This window comes from Schistocerca cancellata, chromosome 1 (genome assembly GCF_023864275.1).
Source record: "Schistocerca cancellata isolate TAMUIC-IGC-003103 chromosome 1, iqSchCanc2.1, whole genome shotgun sequence".
NCBI lineage: Eukaryota > Metazoa > Arthropoda > Insecta > Orthoptera > Acrididae > Schistocerca > Schistocerca cancellata.
The window spans coordinates 81,746,387-81,762,013 of record NC_064626.1 but is presented as its reverse complement, the minus strand read 5'-3'; the positions used below and the strand labels follow the sequence as shown (position 1 = coordinate 81,762,013).

Genomic DNA, 15,627 nt, shown 5'->3' with positions numbered 1-15,627 from the left:
TATGGAAATGATGCAGCAGGTTGATGGCATGCTCCAGTTTAATATGGCTGAGGGATAGTACTTATGAAATCAGAATGGTGGAGAAAAGTTTAATTTAAAACTGATACTATTCACATTTCGTTATGTGCGGTTAGATTGACACACTAACTGGAGGGTAAGGGACATGGCACCTAAGGATGAATAACCTCTCAAATACAGTAATAGTTCTGCCCATGTTTCTTCCAGATCCCTGAAAGAAGGATGTATGTAAAAAATTGAATGTACATTGTACTCCTGATTATTCATGCAGGTTATCCGCTTTGTGGATTATTCATGCATCTAAAAAAAAAAAGCAGTCACATGTAGCACATGGGGTCCAGCAGCAAGGGTTATCCAGTGCTAGGGGCACTAAGCCAGACCGACAGTGGAAGATGACTGCTCAGAGGTGCACCTGTGCACACTTAGAAGTCGGCTGCCAACACTGCCACTATTATCTGATCAGTAAACATTGTCCTAAATACAAGATTTGAAAATATCTATATTATTGGTGTTTTTCAATTATTTGTGTGCCTTCTCCCCCACATTAACCTGAACATTTGGAAATATATTGTATTTGTAAAATAGGGAATTGAGCAATAAAGATTGTTATATAATAACTCCATGACTTGAGTTAAATGTCAAGGTTCTTACTTACATTGCAAAATTACATCAGCAATAAACAGGAAATTACCGTAGAATGTGGTCATAAACACTTCCTTAGAATACCATTTATGTCATCTAGTGTTTGAAATTCAAGCAGACAATCTCTTGGGAGCTTGCCAAGCCTTTGTTGTACAAGGCTTACACAGACAAGTGGGGCTCTGTCAGTGTGGGCACTTCCTTCCGTAGATGTGTGAGACTTGCAGGAAGTCAAAATCTTTCTTTTAATTCCAGAAGATTAGGTGGTCCATTGAGCAGTGTTAACACCAAAACCCAAAAGAGGCTTCATGTGCCAACTCCATCTGAGACATTTTTGAATATCAGTGCAAGCAGTAATAGTAACGGACCACATCCTGGGATGAGTAATGTATATTTTTGTTAAATCTGTAGCAGGTTCATTTGAGAATTTGTGCCATTCTACATCCATAAAGCTTTAGAGGAACATGCAGGCAACAGAAATCTATCAAGAGGTTGCGCCATGGTACGCTCCTGATCGAAGCACTGGAAGGTACTCAAATCAGCAGGTTATTAAATTCCTGCTACTTGAAGAATGTGGTATCAACAGTGAGCTGCACCGTGAGCTAAATTATTGGAAAGGAGTTGTGACATGCCATGTCATTATGGGTATAGATACCAAAGTACTCCAACAGGAATGGAAAAATAGATGTCACTAAGTTCAGAATTTTGTGAAGAAGGTTGATGGTGAACTCCAGAAATCGCCATCCTTTATCTTAGCCTCCAGTTTGTCAAAATTGCCTGAATGTATTGTAGCAGTCCTTCTCCACCTTAGGGTTAACCCTTTGTACGTAATCCAATGTGCTGTATTAACTGGCAATGCTGTGGTCACACCACAATGAATTGTCCACATGTGGAAGATGGGGCTCCACTGTCCAGGAACCAGGTATTCATTTCGGTGTGATACCCTTGTGTATCAATTTGCTACCAAGCAAATCCATTTGGGACCGAGGAATTCCCTGTCTTCGCAGAAGAGAAGAAAATCCAGGAGATTAATTACCCATTGTATCTTGTACTCTGAGAAGTATATGTATACAGAGTAGGGCAGCACAAATGGTCACAGGGTTGTTTGACCCTTGGAAGAGTGTCACAGAGATGCTGAAGAAACTGAACTGACAGGCATTTGAAGATATATGTAAACTGTTCCAAGAAAGTGTGCTAACAAAGTTTCAAGAACCAGATTTAGTGACTAGGAATATACTACAACTGCTATGTATTGCTCACACAGGGATCATGCTAACAAGAGGAGAATAATTATAACACACACACACACACACACACACACACACACACACACACAGACAGACAGACACAGAGAGAGAGAGAGAGAGAGTGGGAGGTATTCAGTCAACCATTCTTTCCGCACTCTATACATGAATGGAACGGGAAGAAACCATAATATCTGGTTCAGTAGAACGTACCCTCTGCCGTACACTACACAGTGGTTTGCAGAGTATAGATATAGGTGTGAAGAAGGAGTGTAAGACAAGAAAATAACCAAATTTTGTGATGTAGTTCATCTCAGCATTGATGCAGTCTATGCAGGAGACTAGTGTTAGTATCCAGACTTTAACAGCTGAGTAGGGTATAACTTGCTCCTGTAAATGGAGCTACAGGTCTGCATCACTAGTCCAGCCAAGCCTTCCTACCACTGAAATAATGGTCGTTGCAGAACCTACTGTTTGAAAGGATAACAGACTCTCACAGCAGACAGCAGAAGAGCACCAACAAAGTGTTTCTGGTAAAACAGCCTTACCACCGTCCCCAAAATCCAGACTGCAAATGAAAAACAATGTGCCAAAAGATAGCGTCTGAAGCCATCAAACCATGCGATCTTCACAAGGATGTGGTCAAAGGGACTCCCATTATCACCTAAATGAAATTACACACGACCTAGTTGTCGTATTGTGAAATTTAAAGATATAAGGGGCCATCAAAAAGTTTCCAGGTCAGGGTTTTGCTGTAACATATAGTTGTGATCCGATGTGGGTATATATTGGTCCAACACGTGGGCAAGGGATTAGTGTGGCATTTGTGTCTTTCCAACATGCACGCGGTAATTGCGGAAATGTGAACTGTGGAGATATAATTACCAAATGCGTCCAGTCAAGATCAACGTGCTGTTATTCTTCTCGGATGCCAAAGGATGAGCACTGGTAGATTTCCATCTGACAATGAAGAATGTGTATGGGGCAGCATGTCTGTCGAAAAGCACGGTTGAGGATGGTGTGACATGTGGGCTCTGCTCAAGTGGGTGACACTAGAGCACTCGACGTATAGTCCTGATCTCTCCCCAAGCAATTATCATGCCCTTGGTCACTTAAAAAAGGTGTTCAACTCTCAATGATTCCTGTCAGACGAGGATGTGCAGCAGGCAGTTATGGACTTAATTCACTAGAAATATCACTTTGCCACGAAGAAAAATAATCCTGATCCCACTCCTAATGATCCAACTCCCCAAGACATTATCCAAATTGAACCCTGCCTGGAACAGTTCCGTCCTCCATCACAGCGGGACCCACCTCCTCTTCCTCAAAATCACCCTCTCCAAACCTTCCAGGAATTTCTCACTTCCAGCCTTGCCTCTCAATCTTTCTTGAAAAACCTTAATCCTACTCCCAACATCACCACAGCCGAAGCCCAGGCTATCCGTGATCTGAAAGCTGACCGATCCATCATCATTCTTCCGGCTGACAAGGGTTCCACGACCGTGGTACTTGATCGTCGGGAGTATGTGGCTGAGGGACTGCATCAGCTTTCAGACAACACTACATACAAAGTTTGCCAAGGTAATCCCATTCCTGATGTCCAGGCGGAGCTTCAAGGAATCCTCAGAACCTTAGGCCCCCTACAAAACCTTTCACCTGACTCCATCAACCTCCTGACCCCACCGACACCTCGCACTCCTACCTTCTACCTACTTCCTAAAATTCACAAACCCAAACATCCCGGCCGCCCCATTGTAGCTGGTTACCAAGCCCCCACAGAACGTATCTCTGCCTACGTAGATCAACACCTTCAACCCATTGCATGCAGTCGCCCATCCTTCATCAAAGACACCAACCACTTTCTCGAACGCCTGGAATCCTTACCCAGTCTGTTACCCCCGGAAACCATCCTTGTAACCATTGATGCCACTTCCCTATACACAAATATCCCGCACGTCCAGGGCCTCGCTGCAATGGAGCACTTCCTTTCACGCTAATCACCTGCCACCCTACCTAAAACCTCTTTCCTCATCACCTTAGCCAGCTTCATCCTGACTCACAACTTCTTCACTTTTGAAGGCCAGACATACCAACAATTAAAGGGAACAGCCATGGGTACCAGGATGGCCTCCTCGTATGCCAACCTATTTATGGGTCGCATAGAGGAAGCCTTCTTGGTTTCCCAAGCCTGCCAACCCAAAGTTTGGTACAGATTTATTGATGACATCTTCATGATCTGGACTCACAGTGAAGAAGAACTCCAGAATTTCCTCTCCAACCTCAACTCCTTTGGTTCCATCAGATTCACCTGGTCCTACTCCAAATCCCATGCCACTTTCCTTGACATTGACCTCCATCTGTCCAATGGCCAGCTTCACACATTCATCCACATCAAACCCACTAACAAGCAACAGTACCTCCATTATGACAGCTGCCACCCATTCCACATCAAACGGTCCCTTCCCTACAGCCTAGGTCTTTGTGGCAAACGAATCTGCTCCAGTCCGGAATCCCTGAACCATTACACCAACAACCTGAAAACAGCTTTCGCATCCCGCAACTACCCTCCCGACCTGGTACAGAAGCAAATAACCAGAGCCACTTCCTCATCCCCTCAAACTCAGAACCTCTCACAGAAGAACCCCCAAAGTGCCCCACTTGTGACAGGATACTTCCCGGGACTGGATCAGACTCTGAATGTGGCTCTCCAGCAGGGATACGACTTCCTCAAATGCTGCCCCGAAATGAGATCAATCCTTCATTAAATCCTCCCCACTCCACCAAGAGTGTCTTTCCGCCGTCCACCTAACCTTCGTAACCTCTTGGTTCATCCCTATGAAATCCCCAGACCACCTTCCCTACCCTCTGGCTCCTACCCTTGTAACCGCCCCCGGTGTAAAACCTGTCCCATGCACCCTCCCAGCACCACCTACTCCAGTCCTGTAACCCGGAAGGTGTACACGATCAAAGGCAGAGCCACGTGTGAAAGCACCCACGTGATTTACCAACTGACCTGCCTACACTGTGACACTTTCTATGTGGGAATGACCAGCAACAAACTGTCCATTCGCATGAATGGACACAGGCAGACAGTGTTTGTTGGTAATGAGGATCACCTTGTGGCTAAACATGCCTTGGTGCATGGCCAGCACATCTTGGCACAGTGTTACACCGTCCGGGTTATCTGGATACTTCCCACTAACACCAACCTATCCGAACTCCGGAGATGGGAACTTGCCCTTCAATATATCCTCTCTTCCCATTATCCACCAGGCCTCAATCTCCGCTAATTTCAAGTTGCCGCCACTCATACCTCACCTGTCATTCAACAACATCTTTGCCTCTACACTTCTGCCTCGACTGACATCTCTGCCCAAACTCTTTGCCTTTAAATATGTCTGCTTGTGTCTGTATATGTGTGGATGGATATGTGTGTGTGTACGAGTGTATACCTGTCCTTTTTTCCCCCTAAGGTAAGTCTTTCCGCTCCCGGGATTGGAATGACTCCTTACCCTCTCCCTTAAAACCCACATCTTTTCATCTTTTCGTCTCCTTCCCTCTTTCCTGATGAAGCAACCGTGGGTTGCGAAAGCTCGAAATTTTGTGTGTGTGTTTGTGTGTTTTTTTATTGTGCCTACCTACCAGCACTTTCCCGTGTGGTAAGTCATGGAATCTTTGTTTTTAATATATCTTCATACTGGTGCATATATGCGATGATTGCCTTAATGCCCATGGCGATTTTGCCTGAATTGTATGGGGCCTACCAATTCTGGACTGTACGTCCTTCAAGTGGAAACTTTTTGATTGCCCCTTATTTTGTGATTGTGAATCGCACGAGAAAAAGGGATACGTACTATTGATAATCAACAAAACCGTGGATACATTTTACTATCGATATTTTGATGGCACTGTCAGCCATCTTCAATTGTTATTTTGTTAATCAGATCAGTTCTTGTTTTCAGCTGTACTTAACGTCAATGATGCCGTTTATTGTTTTCATGCTGTGTACTGTTACGACAGTTTCTAATTTTGGATAAGTTTGTAACAAGAAAGAACAGGAAAACAGATTCTGAGTTGTCCACTAACATTATGATAAGTTAAAAACATGTACGCACTACTATAATAATCTAATTACCTATCTATAGCAGTTTAATGTAAGTGATGGAGTTGTTATCTGAGGCTGGTAGAATGTTGGGGATGAAATATTCCAGTATTTCACAACACAGCTGAGCAGTAAACATTAAAAAAATATATGAATATGTATATATAATATACTGCCTGTCTTGCCCAGAAATTACATTGATCAACAAAAATGTAGGCAATGGCTGCACTAAAAAAAAAAAAAAAAAAAAAAAAAAAAAAAAAAAAAAAAAAAAAAAAAAAAAAAGCTCAAAATTCTACAATTATTAGACAAAATGTCAAAATATCATGACAGCTGGTCACCTGCACAGTACTCGATTATGGAAACCTGTCAGATATGGAACGATGCGCAGGGTTTTGTGGAGAGTAGAAGGGGTATGTGATGACAGCACATAGCACATTCTGCAGTTCATTTGCTTCCATAGACTTTTCAGTGGGCTGCTTGAATTTGTCAGAGCTGACTGTGCACTGCAACCCCCCCCCCCCCCTTTTGTCTAATATCTATTCAATATCTTTTGATCCATTGTGGTCGTGGGGCAGTGACTAGTCAAATATTTACAAAGGAAAATTGCCAAACAGTTGTACGCTTTGAGAAGTTTTTTCTTTTATTTTGACAACCAGTTTCGGCATTTAATATGTTGGTCAATTGTTGTCAGGTCATTGAAGGAAGCATGCAAACGACAAATTAACGATATCCAGATACTGGTGGCTCCATTAGGCCAGCATCGATACATCTGAATGGCTACACATGGGGCCTGAAAATGGAATATTGAAATGCTGAAACTGGTCGCCAGAATAAAATAAAATAACTTCTCAAAATGTACAGCTGTTTGGTGATTTTCTGTGGTAAAAATGTATTCACACTCTTGTAAAACTATAATAACAGGAGCCACGGATTCCCTGCACAATTAACTCTTAAAATATGCATGCATTCATGCACTACCAAATGACAAAACATGCACAGAAAAGAAAAACATGCAATATGAGAAACTCATCTTTTATTATGGTGCATTGTATTTTTTTTTTCCAAAACAATTTACAACAACAACCAGTTTTTTTAAATTCTCCACGGTACAGACATGAGTAGCTCTGTACCATGAGGTGCTGAGCTAGCAATCCCTGGATTCAGGAGGCAAGATGGTTCGATACGTCTGCTGACAACCTTGAAAACGGTTTTTATGTAGTTCTCCACTTTCAGTTTAGGCTAATGTGGGAGTTGATCCCTTACTATAGGGCGCAGCCAATCTCTTCCAAATTCCTTTCTTTTGTGACAGATTCCAATTCCCTTAAAGATGCACCATCTCTGCTTAAATGAAAAGAGTTGTATCAAAGGCATACCGAACATCTCTTCAGAGACTGCTGGCACTAAAAGCCGTATGTACATTGAAAGGCAAATAGCATTGTCCTTTTAGCGAGGTGGCGCAGTGTTAGACACTGAACTCGCATTCGGGAGGACGACGGTTCAATCCCGCGTCCGGCCATCCTGATTTAGGTTTTCCGTGATTTCCCTAAATCGCTCCAGGCAAATGCCGGGATGGTTCCTTTCAAAGGGCACGGCCGACTTCCTTCCCCGTCATCCCCTAATCCGATGAGACCGATGACCTCGCTGTCTGGTCTCCTTCCCCAAACAACCCCAAGCATCGTCATTTTGTACTATATATCTGTGCATATAGATAGCTCACTTGTGGAAGGGCATTATGTCATGTCTTCATGTTTTACTACAAGAATGATGTTAGGAGTCCAATTGATACAACTCTAATGTATTTGTAAACAAATGACATACAAACGACAATGTATGTTGTTCTTCATAGAGGAGTTTATTAGCATCAAAGACTTTATAACCATAGATATGTACAACTGATTTATGAGATCGCATACATTAGAGGTCTAGTTGAAATTAATGCCTGAATCAGTGTTAATATCACAGAAGTATAGCTCATGGTATTTGTGTGTTAAATAATGTGGTTGCTACAGTTTCAAGGTGACTGTTGAAATAATAAGTTTTAAAAAAAGTTTATGATCACCTAAGAAAATTGAATGATTGTAATGAAATGAAATATACTTTACTAAAATTTGAGTTTGAAATGAGGAACGTTGTATGCTTTGATGTGTTGAATAAATTCTGACTTGTTTTCTGTTAAGTTGTAAATTTAAATACACGGTTGCAGTAGGAGAAAGATACCTATTGTCAAAAAAAGAACTGAACCCGTTTAACTTTATAAGTTATTCAACCCAACATGAAGATTATTTTGCTCTGCGATACTGAACCTTATATGAGAAAACTGCGCTCTCTTCTTCTTCTTCTTCTTCTCTTTAAGGCAATAAATTATATTTGAATTTCAATTCATTCAGCATTCAGTGGTAGAGTGCAGTTATCATATTGTCAAATTAAGAAATATTTAAATGTGTATTTGTGTGTTGATAATACATTTTATAGTTTTTTTAAGGAAAGTCTTTCTGCTTAATTTTATAGACCAAATGCTATTTGTATGAAGGCCCACCTGAAAGGAAATTATGTACCTTAAACAAGTAAATTTTTTTCCGAATAAAATGGAAAAAGACGAGCCTTTTTAAGGTCGTCTTTAGCAAATTGGACCCCCCCCCCCCCCTCCCTTTTTCACAAAATCCTGGTGGCTGCGTCCTTGACCTTTGTCCTGTCTGACAGATCCAACAATGACCATACCATCGATGTTATTGACATTGACATCTGCCTGAGGTAACCAGAGAGTCCTTCAAGTAAAACACCCACCCCCTGAAACCTCTCCACTACAGAGGAGCAACAGGGGGAAAGGAGGATAACATCACCGTTAAGATGGCTTTCATAGCAGAGCCTGAATGGATTCGGGACACATATAGAGGAAATACTCCTATTAACTCTGGGTGGATCAGTGTGTATACGTCTCCTAAAAGCATTTTAAATTCTGTAGTGCCTCTGAGCTGTGTGGCAACATTATTAAAAGTAAATAAAGAAAAAAATTAAGAAATTGATGTTTATTGAGAGAGAGCTAAAGGCGGAGTGGCTATTTTCAGAAGCATCTCCTTGCACTCCTCACAACCAGTATACAAACAATCACTGTAGAAGAGCATGTATATCATAGGTTGACCATATGTTCCCTCTACCAGCCTCCATCTGAGGTGCTAGATAAAGTACTCTCCATGACCTCCATATTCATCTCCCTCCCCCCATCCTCCACAGCTTCTTTTCTCTGTGGTGATTTTATTGCATTCATTGTGCTTTGGAGCTCTGCAGTCACCTTTCGCAGAGGTAGAGCAGTGGAGAGCCTTCTCATGTCCTTATGTAAGTGTTTATTGGACAGGGTGCAGAGCACGAACTTCAGCTCTAAAACAGGGTCATTAACTGCTGTCTATCTCTCAGTATGCTCTCCAGCCCTTACAAAGACTGCTCAGTGGGAAGTGGTTGATGTCTTGCACACTGTGGTCACTTCCCAATCTGGATTCACCTTCCAGACAGAGTGGTGTTCAGAAGATAGCCACCACAATGGGTGAGGCAGGCTGAAACTTTCAGCCAACTTACTGCATTTGAAGACTATCACAGCATCCATGGATGGGTGGGTCATATTACCCAGATGATCCACCATGCTCCTGAAGCATCCATTCTGTTGTCTTCATGCCAATTGAAAAGGCAACCTGTTGCATGGTGGATAAACAAATGCTGTCCTGCAGTCAGGACCAGGCGAGTGGTTCTCCGTAGTTCCATGTGCTGGCCATCTGCAGGTAACCTCACAGCCTTTCAGGTAGCGAGAATTAAATGTTGCTGAATAATTAGAGACAGCAAAAGAAGATTGTGGAAGCAATTCCTGCCCACCATGAATTGTTCCACTAAAACCACATTTGTATGGGAGACACTAGGAGGATTTGTGGAAGAAGAAGGAGGTGCCCAGTGACTACTGTAATACAGAATGTAAGTCTCCAACCAACATGTAAGACACTGTCCAGATTACAGTGGCCTATTTCCCACAGTTACTGTCACTGCCAGACAAGATTCAGCTTTCCAACACTACACAGTGGCTTTTGAGAGAGACATTTGAGGCTTCAGTTGCTTTGTAGATGATGAATACAGCTGCCTCTTCACCATGTGGGGGCTGGTTTTTGCATTGTCTACAGCTCATGACACATCACCTGGTCATGATAGGACTCATCATAGTATGTTATGTCACCTCACACAATGGAGCAAACAAGTCCTCCTTGCCCTTTTTAACCTCATTTTGGCACCAGGACACTTTCACAGCTCTTGGCAAAAGGCAGTTTCAATTCCACTTTCAAAACCTGAGAGTATTTATCAAAGTGTTGCCTTCACTAGCTGTGTGGGAAAGATCTTGGAGCAGATGGTCAGTTGGCGCCTTGTCTGGATCTTAGAATCCAGGCAGTTCCTTAGTCCCTTACAGTGTGGATCCAGGAGATATTGCTCCACCTTTGGTAAACTGGTTCTCATGGAAGTGGCTATACAGCAGGTTTTCCTGTGATGTAGTGGGTATATGTTTTGACATCAGCAAGGCCTATGATACTGCTTGGGAACGTGTTACCCTCAGGCAGTTCCTTGAATGGGTTTTAGAGAATTTCTTCTATCTTTATATGGTCCTTATCATTACACTATTTTGGATATCAAGTCAGTGGCATCACCGCTGATCAATTAGAACAGGAAAACCTTGTCCCTCAAGTTGTGTTAAGTGTGACTGTCTTTGCTGTAGCTATTAATAGTATCACATCTGTTCTTAAACATCCTGTGAAGTGTTCCTTATTTGTTGATGATTTCTCTGTCTTTTGTTTCTCCTCGAGCCTTCCAACAACAATTAGTCCATTGCAACTGACTATTCAATGGTTGGATAACTAGGCAGAGAAGATGTGTTTTAATACCTCCAATGAGAGCTGTGTGCACTTTCTTCTTAAAAATATTTTGTATAGAAGGAAGGTTAAAACTGCATCCCTTTAAACTGTTCCTGCTCTTTTCTATTGTTCTTTCAAGGCACAGTGAGGTTTCTAGGTCTCACATTTGACCCTCGATTTATATGGTTGCCACAATTAGGGACATGAAAAGATTGTCACTAAAAACTCTTGGTCTTTTAAAATATCTTAGCCACAATACATAAGGAGCAGGTGGAACTTACCTCCTCAAGTTTTACAGGGCCTTGGGCAATCTCAGTTAAGAAAGTGGACTGAAATGGAACATGTAATAGCTATAGCCAGAAAATTGGTGAAAGACATTGTGGGGTCCTGCCCACTTGTCTCATATAGGGCGCCTAAAGGATGTTGTGTTCTTGGAGTGCTGTACAACAATTCAAGCGAATCAGGCTAATAGTTTTAATTACAAAAAGAAGACTGACAATACTTAACTTGTATTTATAAGAAAGTGTCCCAAGTGATGAGTGACATACAATATAAATCAGAGTCCTAGTTGCTATATACAGTGTTCATGCAAGTTTGTCACACTGCTCGTGGATCACTAATAATTGCTGCCATAGCACTCTCTGCTAGGCCGTGCTAATACTCTTGGAATACTGTCCCAATACTGAGCCTATCCTGAGCGGCCAAGGCTGGCTGGAGCGGCGCTTATATTCTCCTCTTGTAGAGGCCGCTCCTGTCGTGGTGTGGTCCTAATCAGTGCACCATTGGCCAACATTGTTTCACTGCCTTCTCTTCTCGTGTGTTCTTCATCTTTGTTCCAGTGCTTGTGTTTATGCCAGAACAGACATAATCATTTTCCTCTTCTAAGGCTTAAGTGTCAGGAAAACTTGTAAGTTAACCCCTATTGTTCCATTTTTGGCTTTAGGCCATTTTCAAACAGGCATGCACATGTTTTCAATCTATATCATATTTGATTTATACTACAAGCATATGTAAGGTGTGTAAACAGACATGGACAGTCTTCTGTTATTATATCTTCCTTGATGTTTACCTATTATGTGACATGTTGGCTGTTATTTTTGGTGCTTAATGGCACACAGGATATGACTGCTTGCTATGAAAAACATAGATTATCCGGAAATATTATGTGAAGTTTCCTGATTTAAAGTAACAACTAATATATACTCACAAGCCATCATCTTAGGGAAATTAAATTCACTCATGTGTATGCAGTTTGCGCCATTTGTCACTATACATTCTGTCTCAATAGGCATTGTATGAAGTCTTCAAAAAATTACTTTCTAAAACGAGAAGTGAGTATTATAGAATGAAGTGAAGAGTACGCATAACTAGACAGAGACAAAATAATTTCACTTTATCCATTAAATACGCTGTTGGTGCAGACTTTACAAAGCTTTTCACAATAGTTCTATATTATTATTTATTCATATCATTTCTCACATAACAGATGTGTGTGAATTTAATATTAATCAGTTGAAGGCTTTCAACCTGGCAATCCTCTGCAAAGAGGCTTTGGAATCTGTTTATTAAGGATAAGTGTATTAAATATGGAACTATGATGTTCTTTTTTTCTTTCTCCTAGATGTCAACAATACATCATCTACAATCTGCATTTGAAGAATCAAACTCTTATTCTCGATATCACCCTTCTAAAGGGTATTCATGGGATCTAAAAGAACGCAAACCATCAGAAAGGACTGCATCAAAAAAGGAGACTCAAAGGGAAGAGCCGAGCTCATTGTTCCAGAGACAAAGAGTGGATATGTTGCTGGCAGAACTTACACGAAAGTTTCCAGTTCAAGTCATTCCTCAACAGAAACCAGCAATTGGTAAAATAATGCTTAATGTCAAATCTTGTTATATATTAAAATGTAGTATGCTATGTTATAATTTTTTTAATTTGGTTTTGTGTTTGCAGAAGAAGTGAAAGCTGAACCTCGTGAAATTAAACAGGAGAAACCAGATAGTCAGCGAAACATGAAGCCACCACCAGAGAAAAAACCAAAGATCAATTTGTGAAGAGGAATTCCAGAAAATCTAAATAAAGCAAACTGGAAATCAATCTTGTATTTTTTTATAAATATATCCAATAAAATATTCGAAGATTATCAGCTGATATTGTTGCTAATACTAAAATGATCTTAGTTATAAGTAAACAGTTTTCTAGTTGCCACATCCTTCCTACTAAAGCAAGATTAATTATTAGACTAAAAGATTAAAGTTTATGCAGTGTTGTGGAAGACAACAGTAAGAAATTACTAATGTTGAGGGTACACATAGAGAACTTAAATGCAGTCAGTGAATTTGACCAGTCTTAATAAATGAAACATGTACCCACTTCTTATCAGTTGCCAGCAGTGCAGTTACATGTTAGGTCACAATAATTTCCTCATGGACTGAAAACAGTGAAAATGTAGCTTAGCTGTGTACAAGAACAAATGAAATTCTGAGATGGAACCTGTAAACAAAAATTTGGAAAGACTGTTATCACATATAGCTATTGATTTGTGGCCACACACATATAGCAGAACTGACATGTCATTACCTTTTGAGATACCTCTCTTTCTCTAGAGCCCTCTTGGTTGTTCATAGGATTTTTTCTGTTGCTTAATGCTTCTTTCATTTCTGATAGTGCATCACATTTGTGAAAAATTTTGCACCATTGTTTGAAGTCCATATTGAACTGTAGCTCACCCTGTAATTGGCCAGTTTCCAAGTGTGGCCCCTGAAGTAAGGAGATATCAGCACTTCTTGCTTGGGGTATCGATCAGATATGATTGGTTAGGCCTAGTTTTCAAATCAGTTTGAGTGTGTTAATTTAAAGTTGAATTTTGAAGTAAGCGAAGTAACAGCATTTCTTTCTCCAGAAATGATGAAGCCTCAGTATCATCAGTACACCGTAGGTATGTTTTATTCATGTGAGGATGGTATCTGTCAATATGCATATATTAACTGTTTGGTTCAGAAGGAGGAGGAGGAGGGGAGGGGGGGCAGTGGGACAGTTTAAACCAGTATTAAGGTGTATTATCTTAAGATGGCCCTTTAGTTGACAATTCCAAACTAAGACGGAAAAAGATGTAAATTTCTTAGAATACAGGAAATGGTTTTCTGCAGACTCGTTGAACCTCTGCCTTTGGACCTAACAAGCTCTTTGTGTATAACTGATACAGGCCTTAGCTCATGTATCAAGGAATATACTAAGAAATCGCTAACAGGACTAATTAAATCTAGCTGAAGAAAAGGCATTTGATTTATGGCAGAAATTGAGACTTCAGTTCATTATTAGTCCGTAAGGCAAATGTGTTATCAGAATGTGAAGTAAATGTGCATAAGACACAAATTTCTTAGAATGTAGCAAAAGTGGCAGTTTTCAGTGCTAGGGCTTCTATAAATCCAGGAAAAATAGCGAACATATAGATAAAGTTATAAGCGTCACATTGATTCTGATGAAATTAGCCACAATGTAAAATATGTTGTAGCATGAATGGAATATGCAAGCTCAGTGCCGGATGATTTATGCTCAGACTTACATTATGTATGTAATGGGCATGTCAGTCTACTATTGTACAAATTACAGAGCACATGCAGTTATGGGCAATTCTCTTTCATTCTCTTAATAGAAAAAGAATGACATTCTATTTAGAAGACTTCTCTCAGCACAGCAATTGTCTGGAGAGGACTGTGAGCAGCAACATGGCTTCTAAAAGTATCCCAGGTATGGTGTTTTGAATTCAGATTAAGAGATCATGTTGACCATTTCATGAACTGAATTGTTCATTGTTGAAGATATTCATTCACAAAATTAATGGTGGGCATTTGAGAGATGAAGTATGAAATTACATATTTCACTAGCAGAAGAATGTACGAGGGTCACTCCAAAAGAAGTGCACACTATTTTTGTAAAAATACAGTTTTCATTCTGCATGTGTGAAAGTTTTACATTGTCTAGACACACCCTTCCTGCTTGTTTTCAAACTTAGTTCAACCTGTTCCCATGAGTGGTGCCGTCACAGCATGTCTTCAAGATGGCTGCTACACTTGACGTTCGTCAGAAGCAACGTGCTGTCATAGAATTCCTGTACTGTGAAAACGGGAAGGGTGGGAAATATCCACAAGAGGTTGAAAAAGGTGTATGGAGACGCTGCTGTCGATCGCAGTACAGTTAGTCGGTGGGCAAGCAGGTTACGTGATGAAAGCGGGCACGGCAATATTGAGGATTGTCCTCGCAGTGGCAGGCCTCGTACTGCACACACTCCAGGCAATGTGCAGAGAGTTAGCGAATTGGTGACTGCTGGCAGACGCATCACAGTGAACGAATTGTCAGGCTATGTTGGGATAGGGGAAGGAAGTGTTTGCAGAATACTGAAAGTGTTGGTGTTAAAAAAGGTTTGTGCCAGGTGGGTTCCCAGGATGTCGACAGTGGCTAACAAAGAAACAAGAAAAACAGTATGCAGTGAACTTTTGGAACAGTACGAGAATGGTGGAGATGAATTTCTTGGAAGAATTGTGACAAGTGATGAAACATGGCTCCATCATTTTTCACTAGAGACGAAGAGGCAATCAATGGAGTGGCATCATGCAAATTCACCCAAGAAAAAAAAAAAATTCAAAACAACACCTTCTGGTGGAAAAGTTATGGCTACAGTGTTTTTCGATTCCTAAGGACTCTTGCTTGTGGACATCATGCCAAGTGAAACCACTA

General features: G+C 41.0%; 1 protein-coding gene across 1 annotated transcript in view; it reads left to right on the top strand.

Moving 5' to 3' along the window:
* LOC126150145 (mediator of RNA polymerase II transcription subunit 6) overlaps nucleotides 1–12,987 on the top strand; it is a 41,004-nt gene extending 28,017 nt beyond the window's left edge. The window contains exons 5-6 of the mRNA XM_049915860.1: nucleotides 12,508–12,754; nucleotides 12,844–12,987. Of these exons, the coding sequence (XP_049771817.1) occupies nucleotides 12,508–12,754; nucleotides 12,844–12,944 (348 nt within the window). The 3' untranslated portion in view covers nucleotides 12,945–12,987. The remainder of the gene's footprint in view (nucleotides 1–12,507; nucleotides 12,755–12,843) is intronic.
* Nucleotides 12,988–15,627: the final 2,640 nt, after the last annotated feature.